Genomic DNA, 24,442 nt, shown 5'->3' with positions numbered 1-24,442 from the left:
CGCGGTTGTTGCAATTGGTTTCCTCCTCGCTCTAAAAGTGTGGCGCATCTCTCTCGCCATGCTTACCTCTACTCCCTGCGGGTTTTTTGGCGCATACAAGAAGTTCCTCTACTCAAAAGACCAAGATTTCTTGCGAATAGAACATGCGCAGTACACAAATCAATGTTCCTTTTGATGGGGATATGCTGATACGCGTTTACATGACCAAAATTTCGGGTTAGAAAAGAGGTAACCCAGGGGTAATATTCGGGATTTTAAAAACAGGAATATGAGCATATTCGTGTTTTTGCCGGTGTTTACATGGATGTGCGTGACCGGGTTATTGCTAATATTCCGGATTTGAACGGGTTATTGGCTGCATGTAAACGCAGTCAGTGAGCCAAATATAAGAGTATGGTAAAATAAAAATAATTGATGTATATAAAGAAGAAAATTATCTGTATTTGTAATGAAATTATTAATGCAGTAAACATGTTTGGAAAAAGTTTTAGTGTTAATTTTTTCGTTTTTACACCCCCCAATGACTGGTGCCACCAAATTGAGGTCCAGCACCACCAGCTGTACAACTTGGTGGCGCCAGTGCCACCACTCTCAAATGTTAGTCTGGAGCCCTGTGGAAGGGTATTTGATGCTATCCTGTATTCCATGCAGTCGGGTCATCTTGCGTTGCCGTAATGAGCATTGTGATGGTGAGACAGCGTTGATTAAAAATTTAAAATGAATTTTGAATGAATTTTGGATTTTATAAGATGTATATGAAACAATTATCACTCAGTACAAGCTCAAATAACACTGCTGAATTTCATCGTCATAACGTGGATCTAACCTATGATATGGAGTGAAATTAAATGTCTGTGTGGCATCAATACTTATAATCGTTCTTGTCATATTTACTTTCTTCAATCGTATTTTAGTTCACTACCTCACCACCTGTGTCGCCAACAGTGTTTGGCAAGTTACTGAAAATTTGTAATTAGTTACAGTTACTAGTTACTTCTTTTAAAAGTAACTGAATTACTCTACCAGTTACTGTATATCAAAAGTAATTAGTTACTAAGAAAAGTAACTTTTAAGTTACTTTTATGTCTGCTTTTTAAATGTAAATATGAAAAGTACTGAACAGTCAAACAATAAAATAATATGGATGGGCTATTTTACACGTAAGACTATAATATATCACATACTGTAGGAGGCTATTTTGCTTTAGATTCAACCTTTGAATATTTTTGTTAGAAATTATCTTAATATGTAAACTTACTTTATTTATGTATATCATTTGGATCATTTAGACAAATATTCTGCATGTTTACAAAAATATATAATGTGTTAAAATTGTGTAGTGTCTCTTTAAAAATTTGGAGACAATTGTGTCAACATGTCATATTTTCTAAAAGAAATTATCATTTTTCTGATTTCATATTTATTTTAATAAGTTAGAAATGTCTCCGCTGTGTCCTGCTGACAGGCGCGGCGCGGTGCGCGTGCAGCAGGTGACGCAAATTATGGGTCCTCCGAAGGTTAGACCGTTTCATTTCAGTTCTCTTCGCGAACTTCTGAGTGCCTTGAAAGGCCGAGTGCTCACCTTTTATTGCATGCTTAGTAGGGTGCAGCCCTTGAATTGGAACACAGCTTGTGAAGCTCGCGGCAGGGACTGTGCTCTTTGGTCATATACTGTTTGTATATATTTTCTGTTGGATTTAAATGATACACAGGATTAAAGGAAGATATTTAATCAGAAAACGGAGTAGGCTACGTGGATTGTTTTGTTGGACGGACACAGAGCGAGTGGATTGTTTTTTCGGATATGGAGAGACTGAAACTAAAACTAAAAGCGAGCTCACACATACTATGTAGTTTTAACATGGGTGTACAGCGCAGTGTGAATATTTTAGTGGAAACAACAATCGCGGATCGTTCTCTTCCATGAAGGCCGATGTAAACATCTATATGAACATTTCTCAGATTTATTACTTTTGTGGACTACAAATGCAAGTTAATGTCATACCGGGATTGCTTGGCGAAGATAATTTACAAACATGAGTCCGGATGGATTATGACTTGCGCACAATTTTTAAACAAAGGTATGTTGTCCCGTTTAGATTTTTCATGTTCATTCTATATGCACTGTCAGCTATGATGAAGTGTAATGAATCATTGCGCCGCCAACCACGGTCCTGCGACGTCAGATATGTTGTCTATTTTTTACAAAATAGAGTAACATGAGTAACGAACTCATTTAAATTTCAGTAATTGTAATTGCGTTACTTGATTTAAAAAAATACTTCGTTACATGCTCTTTACTGCTAGAAGTAGTGGAATTACAGTAACGCGTTTCTCCCATCACTGGTCGCCAATTACCCTTAATTGTCTGTAGAATGTGCGTACTCATGGGTCAGAGTTTGCTTACAGGTGCACACATTCTCTGTCAAGTTTTTTTTTATAGGTCACAACGTTTGTGTGGGAAGGGGGTAAGCATGTTTTAAGCCCCGTTTTGTGCGCAAGCACGCTTTACAAATGAGGCCTCTGGTCTTTTTGAGCTTCAATAAAAAAAGTGTCATCCTTGGTGATTTATAAAGAACTTGTTTACTGTTCTACTGAAAAAACAATGTAACCAACATCTTGGATAGCTTGAGGGTGAGCAATTGCAAATTTTCATTTTCGAGTGAATCAATGCTTTAAAAACTCACAATCTCATATAACTTTCATTCATTCTCTCCAAGTTTAAAAGAAATTACCTAGCCACACTATTTAATTGCATTAATGCTTTTTCCAACTCCTTCCCTACAGGGGTTTATCAGATATAGACATTGACTCTAAAAACAACTGTGGTGGTGATTAGTGATGCGTTTTTTCCAACCCGCGGGTCCCGCTTTTATGAAATATTTGGCCCGCCCCAACCCGCACCGCAACACTGTATCTATTTTTACAACCCGCACCGCCCCGCGCCCGCGACCATTCAAATAGACATACTAGGCATTTGTAATATAAATAAAATGAGGCTTTATTTCAGCCTAAGAGTGCTTGGAAACAGCCATTAGATTACATCGCCCTGTAAACTGGCCACAACATACACCAATGAGCCATAGAAACCAGCATGGTCATATTAATATAGAGATTGGATAATGATAAACCAGGGGTGTCCAATACATCGATCGCAAAGGCAATGCCGGTAGATCGCAGTCACACAAGTTAACTCTGTATTCTCATGCTGCTCCATGCCTCCACGGGAAAATTGGCATTATGAGTAATTGTGAAACACGTAAGTCTTTTTGAGTTGCTGTGCCTTTCTTCTCATATGTGTTTTTATAAATCTTATGCCTGCCCGCTGCAGCTCAGTCGTGTAAACTTCCGAAATTTACAAGCATTCAATCGCATTCGCATCGCATTCTTGCTTTCATGCACGAGATGAAGCACGCGAGAGCGAGCGAACGAGGGAGAGAGAGAGAGAGGCAGCGTTGTGCTGATATATGCTTCTGATATATTGTAATTTTCCCTCAAGTTTGTTTCACTAATTCTCGGCTATTTTAAACAGTACTCGACATGTGCTCCAGAATTTTTTTAACTCCTCAAGAAAATAGAGTAATGGTGACATCCCTAAATCCAATGTAGAGATGCAGTATAGTCCACGCATTTAAAGTGTTTTTAGCATGTAGAACTTGTCGGCTTAATCATTTTAAAAGTAGAAAAAAGCAGCATTTGTATTATCTATTCACAAATTCCCTACCTTAATTTCTCCTGCAGATCGTCTTTCATCTTTTAATTCTCCGTTTGTTTTGTTGTTGTGGCTGGCAGCCAGCGGGACGCGCTTCCGTGACGTCAAAGGTTTGGGGATATCAAGTAACGTTGCGGAAGTTACGTTGCCACATAGGCCTACGTAATTTAACCTTATCAAAGAACGTAATTAAATGTAAAAATATATATTCCCAAATATTTAATATATATGCTACAGGGAATTAGATGCAACATATCAGTTTTTTAATTTTGTTTTTAATGACCCGCCCCAACCCGCCCCGCATTAAAGTTACAATTTCTTTACCCGCCCCAACCCGACCCGCGGGTTACCCGCGGGGCCCGCGGGTTACGGGACGACCCGCGCATCACTAGTGGTGATATTGTCTAATGTGGTGAGATTGTCCCTTAGACCAGTCATAGCTGGAAGCATAAGCAAATATGTTCCCATTGTTATTGAAGCAACAAGCTGTTATTGGTTGATCTAATTGTTCAGAGGTCTTCAGCTTAGTGCGAGCATCTTTATCCCAGAAACTGAAGCGGCCATCAGAGCCTACTGTCGCCAAAGTACCATGGACAGGGTGAAAGGAGATAGCATTCACCTAAAACAGAAATAAACAATTCAGAATAGCCTGACAGAATAACAGACCGAGCAGAAACAAAATCATCTTTTTCAGTTAGTTTACAGTAACAGGGTACAGTAACATTAATAAAATACGATCTTTGAGATACAACACTAGCCCAATTAAGACTGCACTGAATGTCTAAGCAATCAATTTGATTTTAAATATGAATGCTTCTGCACAAAAGAAAGAACACTCACAGCGTAAATATCTTGAGGTGTGGCAGTGTTAGTTCCATTTGACCTGTGACACTTAAAGGTAAAATTGTCCTTGGCTCTGGGTCAGAAAAAAACATGACCTGTTAGATAATGTATTTTATTATAAAACTGGACAAATCATTTGTGGTTCATGTAAGGAGATTAGACACAGACTCACGGGTTGGGTGGGTTTATGTAGTGAATGGCAACTCGTCCTTCAATGCTGCCCAGTGCAAAACCAGTAGGCTTATTCTGCTTGTCTTTAAAGATAGCCACACAACGATGCTGTTAAACAAAGTTCACTAGTTAAAACATAATAAATGTGTTCAACAGAATTTGCAAAAGCGACAACACTGGTTAATATAAAAAAAGAAACAGGCCATTTAACAGGACACTTCACTTGAACACTTTAGGCACTTCAACAAAAAAACATTTTGTGAAAAATAAACACTGATCAAAATTAGAGAACAGTAACCACTGTAGCACAAAAGATTACAAGTACAAAAAATTCAGGGTTACAATTGCCAAAAATTACATTAAAAGGGCAAATATTATCAGAAATCATTTTTTATAAAGTGTTAAAACACCAATATGTGCAGGGTTTCCCGCAGAAAATGTGCTAAGGGCTCGTTATAGTCGTGCGTAGGTCCTACGGAGTAGCCGCGACGGCGTAGGTTCCGCGTCGGTTTTCATTTATACTTTTGCGTCGTCCTCCGCGTCGACGTGCAAACACACGCGCAAACCGCTGGTGGGCAGTATCCACGCGTGTAACCACAGTAGCAGCGCGACCGTCAGAGAAGAAGCTTGGCAAGTTAACCCACAAACGAAGAAGAAACAGCAACTTGTTGTGTATGATTTGAGAAGACCAGCAATGATGGAAGTAAATTAACAGCGACTTCTTTTGCAGTTTGAGTTAAATCACTCCTCAACTTGGCTCATCTTTGTTTTCACCATTGCAAACGGAAATACCTATGACGCAGTTTTTTACCTGACGGGAGGGGTTCTGGTGGACCAATCACAGCGCTTGCGGTGCGCGTAGAACTGACGCGTTGTTAAAATTTTTGCGAGGTGCACGTCAGGCTACGCAGAGCTATGCACAGGCTATGGATAGCCTGCGCCGTAGCTGCGGCGTAGAACTTACGCACGACTATAAATCGGGCTTTAGGGCGCACTCACACTATCCAAACCAAACCGCGCTCGGGCACGTTTGACCCCCAAAGCCTGGTTTGTTTGACTAGTGTGATCACTCTGTTCCGCGCCCGGGCGCGGATTGGTTAATCGCGCTGCGGCCAGGTTGCAGAGGTGGGCCGGAGCATGGTTCACTTGGGCTTAGGCGCGGAAGGCTGTGGTGTGAGCGCAATCGCGCCTGAGCGCGATTCAAAAGGTGAAGACGTCAGTTGTGGGACCACTCACCTTCATCTGCCTCCGTAAAAACCTTTTGATGCGCGCAGCAGGGTTACGTGAATGTCCGAGCTGCGCATGTGACAGATCAACAAAGCAATATGATGAAATGTGAGAGGGCTGTCTGTAATCGCGCACCAAACGACTCCGAATAAAAAACACAGACTTATCATTACAGTGGGTTCAAGAAAGAGCTTTACTTCCTGCTTTTTTCAAAACAATCGCATCTTAATGACGAAAGTGCGCCCGGACTCGGATCGATAAAAAGTACAGTGTGAGTGCTTGCACCTGGGGGAGTTGGATAATGTGAGTGCACCCTTAGTTAAGGTGGTAGGGTAGGCGATAATTAAGCTAATTAAGTAAATTTCTGGAGTGTTAATGATTAAAAGAAAAAAACAACAACAACAACAAGAACCGTATACCGAACTGAAAACCGTGGCCCTAAAACCATGATACGAACCGAACTATGGACTTTGTGAACCGTGCCACCCCTACTCATTACAATATGTTAATTAGATACAGGGTTCTCACACCTTGGTCATCTTCAAATTCAAGGACCTTTCAAGGACTTTCCAGGTCCAATACCCTCAAATTCAAGGAGTAAATGGGGGGACACATTTCAAGTGAGAGCAAGGTTACATCATGTTACCTTTTAAGATACATTGCTACAGTTCCCTTTCGAGGCACTTTGGGGATGCCTCCAGGAGTAAGTGCGTCTGAATGTGTATTTGGAATTCAACCAATGGTGAAGCTTAACGACAAAGACAGGGTGACGCGGCAGCCAGGAAGTATATCGCTATCTGAAATATTGCCAAAGACGGCGTTACAGGGATGCATGAATGTATGGGACCAAAAGGATGCGTCAGTCAGAAAACCCAGATAAAGTTAACATAGTCTGCAGGGCTTGACATCAACACCCATCAACAAATGCCGGTAGATTTCAGAGGTGGTGGGTAAGACAGCTTCTCCTTCTAGCCACTTTGGCAGGTTGAATATAATTTTGTAATTGTAGTTTTCTTAAAAGCCATGTGAAATAATAAACAATGCGTGGTGCAACACTACAAAACTACAACTTCTATGAACACTCCCTGCATATAAAGAACTCAAGGCGTACAGTATCTGAAAGTGTCAGGGCTCCAGACTAACTTTTTTCACTAGAAGTACAGTGGCCCCCAACTGAAAATTTTAGGGGCACAACCAGTAAAATTAAGGAGCGCACAACGTAAATCAACATGCTAACCAAATCTACTAATTTCCACTGTATTACTAATAAATACATTAATAATAGATGCAGAAATTACAAATGTGATGTTTCAAATTTAGTGTCACATTTTATTCTGCACTTTTGGAGATGCAACAACAAGGTAAACTGACAGCACCATCACTGCCATGACAGTACAAATAGTAAACAAAATACCATACATTCAGAAAAAAAAGTTCTTAGTAAAAAAGTGCTTAGTAACCTTTCAGTCATTTCACAGCTACAAACAATACTTAAATGTATGTAACTCTGCATCATCATCCGACAGTGACACTGTAGACCAGGGGTCTCCAACCTTTTTTCATTGAAGAGCTACTTTCTAAAAAATAAAAGTGGTTGAGAGCTACTTGTGTCACGTAATACCTAAATCTCTTAGATAATGTATCATACCTCTCAAATTCAGTTTGAGTTTTTGTGTACACGTGTAACAGAAGAATTTATTTTAATAGAAAACACTTATCATATTATACAGTTCTTTACACATATTAATGAAATTAAAAGCTGCGTGATGAAGTGAAACTAAAGGGTTAATAAACACAAACTGATGCGCTTTCTATATGATGCACCCTACATAATATTAAGCCTTATATACAACATAAATGTATTATACAACGTGCATCTATCTGCACAAAAAGCAAACTTATGTACTGGAAAGTTTAACTCCTGTTGCGGATGCGCATGCTTTTAAACACGTCCAGGCAAAGCACAAGTTTTTTGCTATCATTTTAGCTATTGAAGAAGTTTTATTTTAATCCCAATCTACATTAATATGATGAATATGAGTTTACCATTATAATCACACACAATTTGTTTACAATTTGTTTACTATAAAATTATGCAGGTCATGTGTTATGTTGTGTGGGTCATCTCTGTGTGGATTTAAGAACAGCTGTGTGTGATCAGGTTTCATGGTAGTTTAAAGAGCCATCTGAACAGGCACAAAGGGTTTCAGCCAAAGGGCAAATAGGTCAAGGAAAGGAGACACTGGTCTGGTCTGGGGACTGTCATGTGATTCTTCAAGTTACAAGCCTGAACAGAAACATATTTTTAAAGCATATGGAGGGGAGGGACAAAGACCATATATATTTACCAAGCCTGGCTGAGAGCTTGAGACTGGTTTGAAGATTCCTCCCAGGCCGGCCTGACTGGTCCTGGGAGGTTTAATCAGGCAGGCTCGGCTTATTATTTTGTCCGGAAAATAAAAGTCTATCTCTTGAAATCAGAACCTAAGACTGAAGATTGTTTCATTTGAGGAAAAGGAAAACCACAACATTTGGTGCCGAAACCCGGGATAGAAAAGAGCTGGACAGTCACACCACCTGAGCGAATCTGACGAGCAACACAAACAACGTATGGCCATATACAAGGTAAGCACTTTTTCGCTTATTAATTGTGTTGTTTGCCAGAAATTGCTCCAGGTGGTGAGAAATTTAAGCTCTTCTAAATTTAAGAACCATATAGGTGAACTGGGTTTTGATTTCAAGGGTACAATCTAATTAAGGCATGCATGCATGACTCTGTGTTAATTACTTTGGCTTTGATGATCAAGGTGAATTGAAACAGATTTTAAGTGAAGAGAACGCGTAAGAGTTTCCTGTATCTGTCGGTGTAAGTGTATGATACAGAAGTCTATACAAGTGGACGGAGGTGTATTGTATAGAGGTCAATTTTGTGTGGGTGTAAGTGTAGCAAAATTGACGGTATACCATGTAAAAGTGGTATATTTTATTGTTTTAGTTAACGACCATGTTGTAGGAGGTGTAATGGTCATTCGATTTGGGTATATTAGGTGATATCAAGAGGTGGCATACAAGGTTTTATGTATGAAAATATATGTACTCTGTGTGTTTGAATTTTGAGTGTGTATGCAGCTGCAGAATTTTGTTTGTTAGTGAGAGAAATGTGAACGTGAATCTGGTAAAGCAGGGAGACAGTTTCCCTTAGGCAGTCTCTCTGTGGGCTGTTAAGGGGGGTGTAAGTGCTGTCCTTTGAGTGTATGGGGGATGGCTACTGTGTTAGAGTGTGGAAGAATGAGCCCTAAAAAATAAATAAAGAAAGAAAGAAATGCTAATGGGTTATTACTGAAAAATGGTTGGGTTAACAATTTGTTTTATAAGTTATCAAACATACATTTGAAATGTAAGGTTTGGTAAAAACAATTGACACCAGATGGGACAGCAAAAGGAGCACAGAACCTGAGACCACAGCTGGCTTTCTCAATGGACAATGCAATCAGGTGGCCACCTACAGAGATGAGCAGTTTTGCTTGTTAAAAGATTGTATTGTTCACCTGAGATGGCTCGGGGTGGTCAAATCACAAGTGCTGGTCAAATCACAAATGCTCTTACAAATTTTAGAATAAAAAGGGGAAATTAAAGATTACGAGATTAAATTATAAGAATAAAGGGTTTCATTTTCAAAAGGAATGTGGGCTAGGACAGATGATGGTTTGTTGTGTGAATGAGTTTCATTGTTTTATTTTTGTCGTTGAGTGGCTTGGATAAAGAGTTAATGTTAAGTTGAGAAAATGCCTAAGAAGTTTCGCGAACCTGAGTGTTACCGTGTCGGGGCAGACACGTTGGGGTTCGGAGAGAAGAGTTATTAAGTCCTGCAGGTCAGGTACGGTCTATGTGTTATTTGTCTTGTTGTTTTGGAAGGCACGGGCTGATAAGAGATATTGTTTTTGTTTTATTTGTCATGTCGGATTGGTAAATTGTGTAAGTGAATTTTTTCCACGTTGATGGAGGTGTAGTGGAAAGATGAATTTGGCCAGGTAGTCTAGATAGAGTTGTTTTATTTTATTTGTGTGAGAATGCAATGTGTCTGTGCTAGAAAGAGTCTGTGTGTGTGAATGTATGAGATGGAAAGAGTGGGGGCTGAGTGAGCAGTGGGTGTGTCTTTCTCCTGTGGCTCTAAAGAGCCCACAGAGAGGTGTTGTGTTACAGGAGTGAAGATTGTTCAAAACTATAAAAAAGGGGATAAAGTTTGAAAGTATGTGAATAAGACTAAGAATATGATTATGGATAAGAGGCAGTTATAAATGCTGGGTATTAAAGATTAGAGTTGAAGACATTGTGGTTCTGAGGTATTGTAGTCAAAAACCTTTTTAGTTATTACAGTGAAATATACAGCTAATTCTAGAAATTAAATAATTCGTTTAAATGATTGATTAAAATAAAAAAAATGTGCTCAATAGGAAAAATTGCTAGTCCAAAAAAGGACAGATGTTGGTGAAGGTATTTGATTCTATTTGACGAAACACTACAAAATATTATAAAGGAAATTTTATTTTAAAGACACATTGGAAATCTAAGTAATTATTTGGAGAATATATAAATTGGATAAATAAAAACAATAAGTTTGTGAAGTGGTTAAATGAGAAATAACTATAAAATATAAGGTGTGTTATATTGCAAAGGAAAGATTATGGCAGTCACATTAATGGAAAAATAAGGATTAAACAACTGTTGTGTGGAGAATTAGAAAATAGAATAATTGGATGTTCAAATGAGGAAACATTTGATGTGGCATTGTGTGAGGAGAAGTACAACTAAATAAAAATATAAACTAATGAAAGATAAGAGGAGATAATTAACAGACAAAGAAATGCTCAAAGGGAGAAAGAGAGAGAGAGAGAGAGAGAGAGAGAGAGAGAGAGAGAGAGAGAGAAAGGGAGGGCGAAAGCCATAGCTCGAGGGAATTGTGAGATTAAAATCTAGCAGGAAGACAGAAGTAAAGCTTTGAAAAGAAAAAACAACAAATTAGAGAAAAAAGTAGAGACCAAGTTATTAAAGGTGGAAATAAAGAGAAAAATAAAAAGGACAGGAAAATTATTAAAAGGTGAATGACACAGATAAATTATACAAAGATAAATTATTACAAAATGGAGAGGAGTCTTCGTCTGATGATGGAAGGTGGTCACAAAATAAATTTTATTTTAAATCAAAAGGCAATATTTTGCATGGGTCAAGCTAAAACCTTGTGGGCTGATCATTCCGATCCTTTGACATTCAAGAAAGTGAACAAAAGCTGGCGATGAAAAGACAATGGCAAAAACTGTGTGACATCAAAGTGTTGGAGCTGCAAAGAGAGGAGAACTCAAACTAAACAGTGGACACATCCTACATGAAGGAGATCATATGAAGCAGTGAATGGGGCACTGCACAATGACAATTACAAAAAAAAGACTGAGTGGAGTCTAGAAAGACTCACAAAGACAATATTGTTCTTGGAGACAAGAGAAAAACTGGACTATACTTTTGCTTCTTCATACAAGCCTTTGGGTGAAAAGGGAAAGAGTGGAACAGCCGTTCAATGTTTAACTAGTACCTTATAACTGTAGGGACACATACAATCTTTAGGTGAAAATCAGCTAGACAAATTTAAAGGCTGATCAAGAATTTATGTTGTTAGGTGTGACTACCTTTTCTGAAATCAAATCAAACTCCTATTAATCTGACAGGAAGAAATGCATAATGAAAATTGGGGGGTTTGAATTTGGTATTCTACAGAGGAAGTTAGAACTCCAATGATGGTACTAAGCTAAAAAGCAAATATAAATGGCATCGAACAGCTATGGCAGAAAGGAAAATAAAATAGATAAAAGAAATAAATTGAAAAAAAAACACCATAGGATACTATAATAGGTAAACAAGAAAAAGCTGTGAGAATAGAAAAAAGAAATAACTAATTATTGTAACAAACATACAATTTAAGGAAATAAATCTAAATTGTATCTAGTCACGATTTAAGAGCAATTAATGACAAGAAAAGATTGATGATCCAAAAAATTACATACTTTGCTTACAAGTGTTTCTCCATTTGATAAACATTTTTACTGTGAATTAGGATTTGCATAAGAAGTAGATACTTGCATTTACGTATTTAATTATAAGGGAAAATATTATACAGGTTTAGAATGGAGGAACTACTATTCCAACATGCGGAAAGTTAATTTGGTTGATTAATGCTAAAAAGTTGATAAAATGATTGGTTGTTATTGAGTTATAGGGACACAGGAGAACAGTTGATTTTGCCAGCAGGGGCAAACAGATGGGGAAGCTAAAAAGGGCCTCAGAGTGTCAGGAGATTTTTTTAAATTGTATAAGAAGTGAAGAAATCTCAGTCATAAATATTATTATCATAGATGTACATGGGGCGAATAAGTGGAATGAAAATGAATTATTTGATTCATGAGAAGAATAAAGATTTTGAGTTGAGATAAAAAGGGAAAAACTGATGTGACGGGTAAGAGAGAAGAAAAATTTGACTATCATCTATAATCACAAAGGATGGTAGATAAAATGGTATAGAAAAGGAATAATCATCAAAGCCATACTTAACAAAATGTGTGAAAATACTAATCGTAACAGAATTGATGTTTTACTTTGTATTAGTGAGCATGTAAACTAACAACCGTACACCTTTAACACTGCATGAAATATTCGCCGATAGACCTATGCGTATTGTAAAAACATCTGGAATTAAGTGTTATATGAACAAACTAATTGTCTATGTATTGAGTTATTTGTGTACAGAAAAAGCTGAAAGGAGTGGAGGAGGAGATGAGAAACATGACTCCTTGTGCGAGATGATCTAGCTTATCTGAGGTTCGAGAGGTCGAGGAGGCCAAACACGGCCACAGGGCGCCTAACTGGGGGAGACAAGATGAGACCAGCTCCAGAATGTCCAAGTGGAAGGAGCAGCCAATGTAGCAGAGCTTGTAGGAAGGAGAGAAGGAGAAAGAATGCCAATGATATGAAAGAAGAAACATCAAAACCAAATCAAAGTTAAAGCAATTCAAGTATACCGACGGATGGAGAGCAAAGTTTTGAACACCGAGAGGAAAAAGTGAAAAAGAGAAATTGTCAAAAGAAATTGAATTGAAAAAAAACCGAAACTGATTACTACAGAAGATTTGCATTGCTACAGTCAATTAAAAAATGAAACTGATTACTACAGAAGATTTGCATTGCTACAGTCAATTAAAAAATGAAGCTGATTACTACAGAAGATTTGCATTGCTACAGTCAATTAAACTTCCTGGCGATGGACTTTTGCCTTAAACGAGGCCCAGTGAAATATCTGCAATAATTTCAAAGGAACAGACTCTGAAAGAAAGACTGAAAACATAGAGACATTGAACAGAGAACTTAAGGTGGACATTTTATGGGAAACATCCCAAAGATAACAATGATACAAATGGGGAATATTTACAGTTAAGGAAATATATTTGCAAAACCAGATTTCAATAATGCAATAACATTTTCAAGCCCACATAGTTTGGGGTGATAAATTCAACAAGAATTCTTATGGATTACGAGAAAAAGTTTAAGGTCAACTTATCTGGATAATATTTAGGTCTTTTGGGAAATTCTGAGTTTAAAAATACATCTGGTAGGCCACAATTTGGAAATTTGGGTCAATGGACGTAAATAACAAAACACTAAAAATAAAAAAGGAAGGATAGATATTTCAGAATGGTACAGTAAAAATTCTGAATGGTACAGTGAGATTACAATCAAGAAAATATAAGCCTTATGGAATTATAGACTTATGGAAATTAAATAGGAAATGTTTTATAACAAGAATTTTGAATGAATCAACTAAGAAACCTCTAGATCTATTATGAAGACATCAAAAAGTATAACTTAAGGTGTAAAAGTGAGAAGAGAAATGATATTAGAAGAATAATATAATCAAATCAGAGCAACATATACAATGAAGGTATTGGAAGATCAAATAATATCGATTGGAGAATTATTTTGGATTGGTAGAAAAAGAAAATGCTTGACCTCATTAGGAGGGAGAGAAAAAGTACTTAAATAGGATGGAGACAAGAAATCACTACAAAAGAAGGGTATTTAGAATCCTTATAAAATGATGAACACAACAATTAATCATCAATTATATGTAGATTCTGTTGATCAACCAAATGGATACCAAATTAGATTAAGGCATGGGATTAAGCTAAATAAGGAATTTAATAAAGTTTTGTCAGAATAAGAATACAGAATAAATAAATTATGTACAGTACTACAATCAAAAAGTAGATTATTAAGTTTACAAATAAGGCATTAATTAACTTAGGATAACAACTAGATGCAGCCATTAAAAATACATAATAACATATACTGAATCAATTTTAATTAGAGGTTAGTGGGTAAATGAGGCATTGGTGTCTGGTTAAAGAACCAAATGAAATTTAAAATATGATGGAAAAATTTACTTGAAATCAACAAGAATGTTATCAGGAATTACGTACAAGACAGTAATGAATTTACAAATAGTAAACGAGAATTCAAGCACCTCTGATGAGGATGGGAAAAATTAATTTAAATTGTGATCAAGAATTATTATGGATGATTTACTTAGTTGTATTATGGGTTATTTCCATTTACTAGTTTTATTTGAATTAATTACATTTATGCGTGTAATATGCAATCTTTAATTAGTTTAGTATTGGTTATTTACATTTAATTGTTTTATTTGGAGTAATTTTACTTTCATTTGTGTTGCAATCTTTACTTAGTATATTAGTGGTTCACATTTTATTGTGTTATTCGAGTTAATATACATTTATTTGTGTTTTTGATGCCATCTTTACCTAGTTTTATTATTGGTTATTGCTCTTTACTTTGTTTATTTGAATTAACTTACATTTATACTTGTTTATTATACTTAATTTTTGAGTTTTTATGCTTCAATTCAGTATCAATTAGTTATATTTACTCGTTTTGAATTTAAACATTAATCTTTAACATTTATTTTGTGTTTATTATGCATACTTTACTTGTGTTTTTATTATTTTTTACTTTAACATTTATTTTGTGTTTATTATGCATACTTTACTTGTGTTTTTATTATTTTTTACTTGGATTTATTAACGTTGACTTTACATTTACGATGCATTATCATATACTCTACATAGCTAAAACGATAACTGTAAGCGTAGAACCAATTGCGCACAAACTGTTTAGGGCTTAAGTACTTTTACTTTTACATTCAAGTCAAAATGAGAATGGAAAGATGTTTGTCTTATTGTCCATAGTTCGAAGTGCAGTGGCATAATTTAGTAATTGGTAAGGTATAGTGGCTTTCTTTAGCCACAAGATATTAATAATTGAAACGCTGAATTATGAAACTGCACTCCGGATTAAAATAAACAGGAAAGGTGAGGCTAAATTAAGCCTCAGAGCGGGGATTATGAAGAAGTTTTATTTTAATCCCAATCTACATTAATATGATGAATATGAGTTTACCATTATAATCACACACAATTTGTTTACAATTTGTTTACTATGAAGTTATGCAGGTCATGTGTTATGTTGTGTGGGTCATCTCTGTGTGGATTTAAGAACAGCTGTGTGTGATCAGGTTTCATGGTAGTTTAAAGAGCCATCTGAACAGGCACAAAGGGTTTCAGCCAAAGGGCAAATAGGTCAAGGAAAGGAGACACTGGTCTGGTCTGGGGACTGTCATGTGATTCTTCAAGTTACAAGCCTGAACAGAAACATATTTTTAAAGCATATGGAGGGGAGGGACAAAGACCATATATATTTACCAAGCCTGGCTGAGAGCTTCAGACTGGTTTGAAGATTCCTCCCAGGCCGGCCTGACTGGTCCTGGGAGGTTTAATCAGGCAGGCTCGGCTTATTATTTTGTCCGGAAAATAAAAGTCTATCTCTTGAAATCAGAACCTAAGATTGAAGATTGTTTTATTTGAGGAAAAGGAAAACCACAACACTATTAACGTTAGCTGTGTCATGTCATCCTCTCACCTGTTCTCAGTCAAGATGTAATGTTCGTATGGCTCTCTGGTATCTCTTGACATTTGATGTTTAAATATGAGATGATAACCCATTGAACTTGTGACGACGACTGTATTTTCGTTTTACCAAAAGTGAATCCGAAAATCACGGCTTCACAGCGTTGCGTGGATCGGCTGGTTGCCATGGCGCGGGTGAGCGGACTTTATCTGTTTGATTTTGAATCAAACATGTTAAATTACTGCTGTCATACGCCAGTCTACACAGCTCAATGCGACGTCAAACACGCACCCAGTCTTTACTACCACAGGCGCTTGTAACACTAACCAGACATCCAAATGCCACCATAACCACAGAAAATAAATAAATAAACCCACGAGCGAGCTACATGCAATTGACTTACCGGTAGATCGCGAGCGACGTGTTGGAGACCTCTGCTGTGTGTGTTTGCGTGTGCTCGCGTCTCATTGATTATTTCATTTCTCATTGATTATTTCATTGCTCATTTCATTGATCATTGACGTGCCCCTTCCATGTTTAATGTATAAAAAAATACGGAGGGTGGGGGAGGCAAATTTACTGGTCGCACATGTGCGACTGGATGTAAAATTCAGTCGCAGACTCTCAAATTTTGGTCGCAAAATGCGACCATTTGGTCGCAGTCTGGAGCCTTGAGTGTGCATCCAATTTTGTGCAAAGGCCAATAAAACTGTTGAGGGGAGAGAGCTTTGCTCTTGTGCATAATGATCATCATCTGCTGCTTTCGTACTTTTGTGCAACAATAAAGCCCTTTGGACAGTTGTCAGTACCTTAAATATAGTCTTAAATCACAAAAACCATGATCAAGCTTATAAAATACTATCTGCATAAACAAGATGACAGTAAAATTCATGTACATGTCCTGACTGAGCAGTGTTTACTGCTGAATCTAAAGTGTTTGTATTTTTTTTTTGTGTTTATCTTTACAGTTAATCGTATACACCCATGCACCATTTTTATTAGATTATTTAAAAGCTACTCTATTTATGCCTTACTAAACTGCATGTTTTTCATGCAGCTAAATATGATATGATCTGTAGTGTTATACCAGACATACCAGGTCATATATGTAGTCTTAATTTGGTAAATCTGCATTTGAAAGGGTTTTGAATCTCTATGGGTCAGTTTCCCAGACAAGGTTTAGATTAATCCAGGACTAGGCCTTAGTTATTTTGGGACACACAAGTAGTTTTTACAAACATACCTTGCAAAAAACAATAGTGGTGTGCATCTTGAGACAAAACAAAGTAATGGTAAACAGGATAACTTATCCCATGCTAAGTTACTTTATCTACACATTAAATTCTTTGCCTATCCAGCATAGGTTTAAATATTATTAAAAAAAACATTTTTTTTAAGAAATTTATTTAGCAATGAACTAACAGGGAAAAAACACTTACCTGATGCTTCAGAGGTGAATCAATACGTCGAAACTCTGAGGGCTGATTTTCCAACTGGTATACAATAAGACCACGTTCTGCAGTGGCCACTACAGCCATAGGATACACCTATAAAACAAAAAAAAGGCTGTGTACTTCTATCATTTTAAAGAAAAGCTACAGTTCTTATAAAGATGTATACATTTTGCTGATGTCCTTTTCCTTAGTAAATTATAAAAGAGTCAAGATTGGGAAGCCAGACAAAAGCTTGACTAAATTATGGAATACATGATTAAGAATGAAGATGGTGATTTCAAAAAGGTTTTCAGATGGTAAAAAGTCGTGCAATTTTAGCACAAACTAAGGCATTAGAAAGAGCAGAATGTTACTTTTCTATATGTAATCTAGACTAATTAAACTGCACAATGATTATCACTACAACTGTTTATAATTACTACACCAAATTATTACTAAACAACTGACCACAGCCTTGGCTAGAAGATACACTATGTAAAGTCAGTATGCCCTTTAACAATGACTTTGGGAGAAACAGTAACATAATAAAAAACAAAAAATAGAAAAACAATAACTGAAACCGTTTGAGGACAGCAAAACCCTATAAATAAATCCTCAACTATTAAGAACTTAAAACCACTTTACCACATCTGCACAGTAACATCTCTCTGGCATTTGCAGAGACATCATTGGATTTGGGGAACGTGTATCCCAAAACTGTCCCAAAAGACAATAAGAGGGAGATATCCAAGTGTTAATAAAGACAACATTAAATGTGTCATATGTGAAAAGGAGTTCTGTATAGTCCTTAAGGTAGAAATAATAGATGTCTCAGCACCTTCAGTGTTTTGTCCCAGCTGCCAGTCATGATACAGCTGTAGTTTGGGGCTTTTATCCAATGAATTGTCCTGATTGGGCCCTCATGCTGACCAAAGTAAAGGTTATAACATCTGTTATTCACACTGAGTTTCGCACGTCTTCAAATATTTTGATGCACTATACAATGGCATACTATACAAACTGAAAACAAATAAAGTTAACTGCTTACTTGTGCTATCTGTATGGCTTGATTGCTGTTCAGATCCCACATCTTAGCGGATTTGTCACAGGAGGCTGTAAATACCTTACTACCATCCTGTTTTAACAAAACACCACCACAACAAAGCCAGTTAAAAGGGGGTATAGCAATTTATTATACAGTGCTTTCAGAGTGTATTTAGGCCCCCTTTACTTTTTCAGCTTTATTATAATGCAGCCTGATACTAGAATCGTTAAAAAAACATTAATCTACACTCAGAATTCATTAATGACAATGTGTAAAAGGAATTTTAGAAATGTCTGTAAATGTATAATAAAAACTAAAATAACAATTGCACAAGTATTCAGACCCTTTAGGGGCCAATCACACCAAACGCGTTTATGGCAGTTGCAGGTGCCTTTTTTGAATGATATTCTATGGGCAGGGAGCGTTTGCGCACTGTTTATGCTCGCCGAAAGCCTTGCGTTTTTTGCCACTGGTCACAGCACGCGTTTTTGAAGGAGCGCGGAAAAGCAGCCGACGTCATTCGCGTCTTTCCATTGTCCAATCAAATGAGGGGAGAGGTGGTGAGGAAAGTTTACAGTTGCTTTGAAGAACAGGACTCCACTCGCTCACTGTCTCCTGCATGTTTGTGCACCTAATTATCCCTAGAATATCAAAAGTGTCTAAAGGTGGTAGATCCTTTTCATATCTAGCCCCTAAGCTCTGGAATGATTTACCAAATAATGTTCGAGAATCAGAAACAGTCGATCACTTTAAGTCTAAACTTAAGACATTCTTCTTTAACAAAGCATTCACATAAAATGTCAAGTAAATGTACCTATCCGGCAATAGTTTGTTTGTCCAGAACAAAGCATTCACATAACTCATCTAGGTAATATACTTATGCCGCAATAGTTAGCCTGTCTGAAACAGAGCAGATTTTCAACCACAATACTGTATGATAATAATAATAATAATAATAATAATAATAATAATAATAATAATAATAATAATAATGCATTTTATTTATGGGCGCCTTTCTCAACACTCAAGGTCACCTTACAAAATCAACAATAAAACACACAGAGACAGAGCGCAGCGCGTCATAACCTGAAAACCCCGCCCACCGGGGGGGAAAGCAATCCAACCATCTCCATTGACTTTGTATTGCGAGAGGCCGCCTCCTTGTCATTTCTGGCTTATAACAAAAAACTGAATAATGCCTAAAAGCTGCTGTGTGACAATATGTACAGCTAACAAGCCAAAGAACCCAGAAATACGTTTTTATAAGCTGTCGAGCCGTAAAACCCAGCCTGTAAGGAGAATAAAGTGGATCGCCGACTACGTTTCCCCCTATTGGACGCAGTTTTACTAATAGGAGTACTATAAAAAGTTGCCTGTTTCTATTTTTGTGTCTTTAAACGCTCGTTTTTTGAAGTCGACAGTTTATTTCAAATGTGTTTTTCAAATTTGCATAACTGCGCTCTGTCTCTATTCCAATAAACAATAAGTAAAAAACAGTCAATAAAAATAACATATTAGTACTATTGATTATAAAAACAAGTAAAAATAGGGTGGGGTCATTACAGTCAGGGCAAAAATTAAAAAATTAAAGAGAGTAAGCCTGTCTGAACAGATGAGTTTTTAGGTGAGATTTAAAAGTGGCTATGGATGTGGAGTGTTGAATGTAATGGGGCAAAGAATTCCAAAGGTAGGGGGCTGAGCGACTAAAAGCTCTAGACCCCATAGTACCCAGACGAGCAGGTGGAAGAATGAGCTGGATTGAGGAAGAAGACCTGAGAGAATAGGTGGGTGTCTTAATATGTATGAGCTCGGTGAGATATTGAGGGGCAAGATTATTAATAGCTTTAAATGTAAGGAGAAGGATCTTGTAAATAATACGATATTTGAAGGGGAGCCAATGAAGTTGCTGCAGGACAGGTGTTATATGACTGATGGAGGGTGTTCTGGTAATAATGCGGGCAGCAGAGTTTTGAACTAGTTGTAATTTATGAATGGATTTGTCAGGTAAACCATAAAGAAGAGAATTGCAATAATCTAAACGGGAGGTGACCAGAGTATGAACCAGAATTTCGGCACTGTTTGGGGATAGAGATTGATAAGTCATTTATTTTAGAGAGAATGGATTTGGTGCCAATGAGGAGGAGTTCCGTTTTATCATTATTAAGCTTTAGAAAATTTTGAGAGAACCAGGATCTGATTTCCTGAAGACAATTTGGTAGAGAGGTGGGAGGGAGAGATGCTGTGGGTTTAGTGGATACGTAGAGCTGGGTGTCGTCTGCATAGCAGTGGAACTGAATATTATATTTATGGAAAATATGACCAAGAGAGAGAAGGTAGATAATGAACAGAATAGGTCCAAGGACAGAACCTTGGGGAACTCAAGAAGAGAGGGGGGAGGAGTGGGATCTGAATGATTTAAGTTGGGCAAACTGAGTGTACACTTGCATTACATGCGAACGGCCCCTATGCTAATAGGATTCTGTTTCTCTCTCCCTGTCTCATCCTGGACCCCGAATCCAATGAGACAAACAGACCTAGTTCCTGCTGCTGCGAAGGTCATCACACCACTGATTCACTGGCTGTCCTTAAACCTGATGTCCAGCCGATGTGCGACCAACGACCACCGGCTGAACCAGTTTCATATCCCTATCGTGTTCATATATATATATAAATATATATGTATCTCTCTCAAGGGTTTTTCTCCTCTTAGGAGTTTTCCCACAGGGTTTTTCTCCTATGGGTTTTTTCATCCCCGGAAGAGTCAGCCAACATTGGCTTAACTTAGCACTTTACTGTATACGTTACATTATTACTGCGCTTGCTTGTACAGTTTATTCTTAGCCACTGTATTCTACTTCTTATATTATCTATCGATTATATAAAAAGCCACGTCACACCGCTCTTTTTAAAAAAGGGCAGTGCGTCGCGCCTTGCGTTTCCAAGCGTTTAAAGCGTGTTTGGTGTGATTAGCCCCTTACTCAAGGCTGTAATTGCTGCCAAAAGTCTTTCAACTAAGTACTGAGTCTATTTGGGTATGATGCAACAAGCTTTGCACAACTCTATTGGGGGGGGGGGTTCTGCCATTATTCCCGCAAAAACATTCAAGGGTGGTAGAGATGTTTCATAGGTTCAAGTCAGGGTTCTGGCTTGCCACACAAATCTAATCTATAGCACTAGCTTATTTATAGATCTGTCAGGGCAAGATATTTTTAGTTGAGACAGCTCAAACATGTGTCTAAGGTTGTACTCACATTATGTGAAGCGTACCCTACCGGAGTACATTTGAACCCAAAGTACAGTTTGTTTGGCTAGTGTAATCACTCCGTACTGTACCAGGGTACGCTTGCAGACGTGATTTCAGGCACTGTTCGCTTTTGATTCGGATGTTTGGGATATTTGTGTTTTAATAAATTTACAGGCATTTTTAAAATTCTGTTGTTACTTTGTCATTATGAGGCACTGAGTGTAGATTAATGAGAGACATAAATTCAAATGATTCTATTACAGGCTGCAACATAACAAAACTGAAAAAGTAAAGGGGGTCTGAATACTTTCTGAGAGCACTGTATGTATTACTGTATGTATGTATTACAAGCCAGTTGTTTTCCCAAAAAAGTAATGACAGTGTGATCACAAACGATCTAATGTGATAAGCAGGATTTATTTGTGACAATAGCACGGCTGGTTCAACATTATCCTGCTTATTACGTGGCTACTTACCATACAAGTAAATATATATTTGATATTTTTGTCAGCTTATTTGTAAGAATCGCAAAACTTCCACAAGAAACACAAAAATTAACAAGATGGTATTGATATGAATGGGGGATATTGCGGTCAGAAATTAAATGCCGCTCTAGTCCTGCCTCGGAGTAAAATCTCTCACAATAAAATTTTAATAATTCACAATACATCTTAGTCTTTCAACAGTTCTGCACAAGCAAGATTATTTCTTGCCTCTAAAAGGCAAAGTTGAGTTTTAGAGAGGTGCTGTATAACATATTTTTTAATAGCACCTATGCCTTGCTCACGACGCTTTACAAAACGCACACACTACAGCATATCATTATTAGCTACATGATCTTACATCACTCCAGCACACATCCAGCACTGGACCTGTGTGCATCTGCTGTGCTTTAGGGACAGTTTGACCATTATCTTGAACCTCCCAGCATCGCACCTGAGTTCAGAAAAAACAAAAAATGCACACATGTTAAAACAAAGGATTCACAAAACACATTTAAAACCTATTCCAAAAAAAAATCATAAACATTTTCACATTATGAGCAATAAGTCTACTCACATACTTTAATTACCTTAAAAACATTTGAAATGAATACTACAGACACATATGTTGCAGATATAAGAACACTAAATGAGGCTTTATCTTAATAAATATTAACTATTAGTTAATAGTAATAATGCGGTCAAAGTCTTACATCATTGGCCCACGAGCCTCCAATTAGAAAGTTTCCAGGCATTGTAGGAGGACTGAAAGCTAAACAACTTATGCTGTCATCGGGTGGCGATGTCACTTCAACATCCTATTATAAAAATAATCGTATTATCAAATGCATTAATATGCAGAGAAGCTTATGTAAAATACATACGTGTTCCTTGTACCTTCATTGGATTATGACTATCTGTGGAAGCACTTCCAAAAACACCCGTTCCACCGGACCCAAAGCCCGTGCTCGTCCCGAATAAACTCATTTCACCCAGTTAATAACGTTAGCTGCTCAAACAAGAATGCACAACATAACCACATGGCCTTATAACAGGTCAACTACCAATACCATTATTGACTCAAGCGAACTAAGGTTTGCAGCTATAATACATAAAAGAACAATACAAACAGCATACGTCCTGAATAGATCGGGTAAATTAGTAACGTTAAGTAAATCCCGTTGAAAAAAACAAGACATATAACCGCAAAAACCACATTCGCTATGAAATATCAAGTTTTAGTAGTCTACAGTTAAAGTTCCCGAGAGTATGTACATTAATAATTTTGACATGGTTTAAGAGAATATCTTAAACAGTCAGTTAAAACACCCGTTTACCTTTAAAAAAAAGAAACGCTACCCACACTAAAGCTATGTACTTCCGTCGCGTGGAGTTCTTGTTTTATGGCTGTTGGCAAATCAACGTAGAGATTGCTTTACCGCCACCTACTGAACTGGAGTGCAGCCGCCTTCTTTTTTGAGATTTTTTTTTTTTATTATTCACATTTCTTTACAAATACAATTTACAACAACTCTCGCTGGGAGACTTTAGTGTAGAACAAAATTGAACACATTTATAATACTGAATAAAGTAAATAAAAAAAAAAAAACCCAGAAATAAAATAAGCATTGAGGTATTAAGGCATTTCAGTCCATAAGGCATGTCAAAGTTATTCACATAAGTATACTGTTCTCAGTCTACAATTTTCCTTAAAATAAAGTTACATGGAAGCTTATTAAATTATAATGAAAAATATTTTGAGACATCTTAACATATAGATTACATCTTATCACTGGAATTCATTAGAAGTTTCAAAGACGCAAAGTATTCTCTCAATTCAATTATAAAAACCATTAGGGATGGATTTTTGTTTTGCCATTTACATTTGTGAATATGATATTTACCCATAATTGTTATAATATTATAAATTCTAAAAATTTCTTTGGGAAGATTATCATTACCAAAAAGAATTTGTTTTAACTGTAGTTGTGTAATTCTCTCCATTTTTGTTCCCAACCAGTTCATGACATCTTGCCAGAAATGTTTTATCACTCCACAAGAGAAAAACAAATGTTCACTAGTTTCGTCATCCTGGGAACAGAACACACATGGCTCCACTTCAAAACCAAATCTCTTTTTAAGCATTTCTGCTGCTGGGTAATATCCATTTATAATTTTAAATTGCATTTCTTTAATTTTAGGAGGTATAGGCCATTTCATGAATTTGATGTATTTTTTTGACATTTTGTCATCATAATG

General features: G+C 36.9%; 1 protein-coding gene across 2 annotated transcripts in view; it reads right to left on the bottom strand.

The window, feature by feature from the left end:
- The window catches only part of rae1 (ribonucleic acid export 1), a 30,036-nt gene extending 6,410 nt beyond the window's left edge, over positions 1-23,626 (bottom strand). The window contains exons 1-11 of one of the 2 annotated variants that reach the window (XM_073870893.1): positions 23,521-23,626; positions 23,081-23,192; positions 22,897-23,001; positions 22,545-22,637; positions 18,461-18,547; positions 18,251-18,337; positions 18,058-18,129; positions 17,419-17,526; positions 4,728-4,834; positions 4,553-4,628; positions 4,139-4,331 (exon numbers count right to left, since the gene is read on the bottom strand). In XM_073870893.1, coding sequence (XP_073726994.1) covers positions 4,139-4,331; positions 4,553-4,628; positions 4,728-4,834; positions 17,419-17,526; positions 18,058-18,129; positions 18,251-18,337; positions 18,461-18,547; positions 22,545-22,637; positions 22,897-23,001; positions 23,081-23,170 — 1,018 coding nt within the window. In that variant the 5' untranslated portion in view covers positions 23,171-23,192; positions 23,521-23,626. The remainder of the gene's footprint in view (positions 1-4,138; positions 4,332-4,552; positions 4,629-4,727; positions 4,835-17,418; positions 17,527-18,057; positions 18,130-18,250; positions 18,338-18,460; positions 18,548-22,544; positions 22,638-22,896; positions 23,002-23,080; positions 23,193-23,520) is intronic. The other variant, XM_073870894.1, reaches the window with a different exon arrangement.
- Positions 23,627-24,442: the final 816 nt, after the last annotated feature.

Source organism: Misgurnus anguillicaudatus, chromosome 8 (assembly GCF_027580225.2).
Source record: "Misgurnus anguillicaudatus chromosome 8, ASM2758022v2, whole genome shotgun sequence".
NCBI classification, from domain to species: Eukaryota; Metazoa; Chordata; class Actinopteri; order Cypriniformes; family Cobitidae; genus Misgurnus; species Misgurnus anguillicaudatus.
Note: the sequence above shows the minus strand (reverse complement) of the source record. Positions and strands in the feature narration are given on the sequence as shown.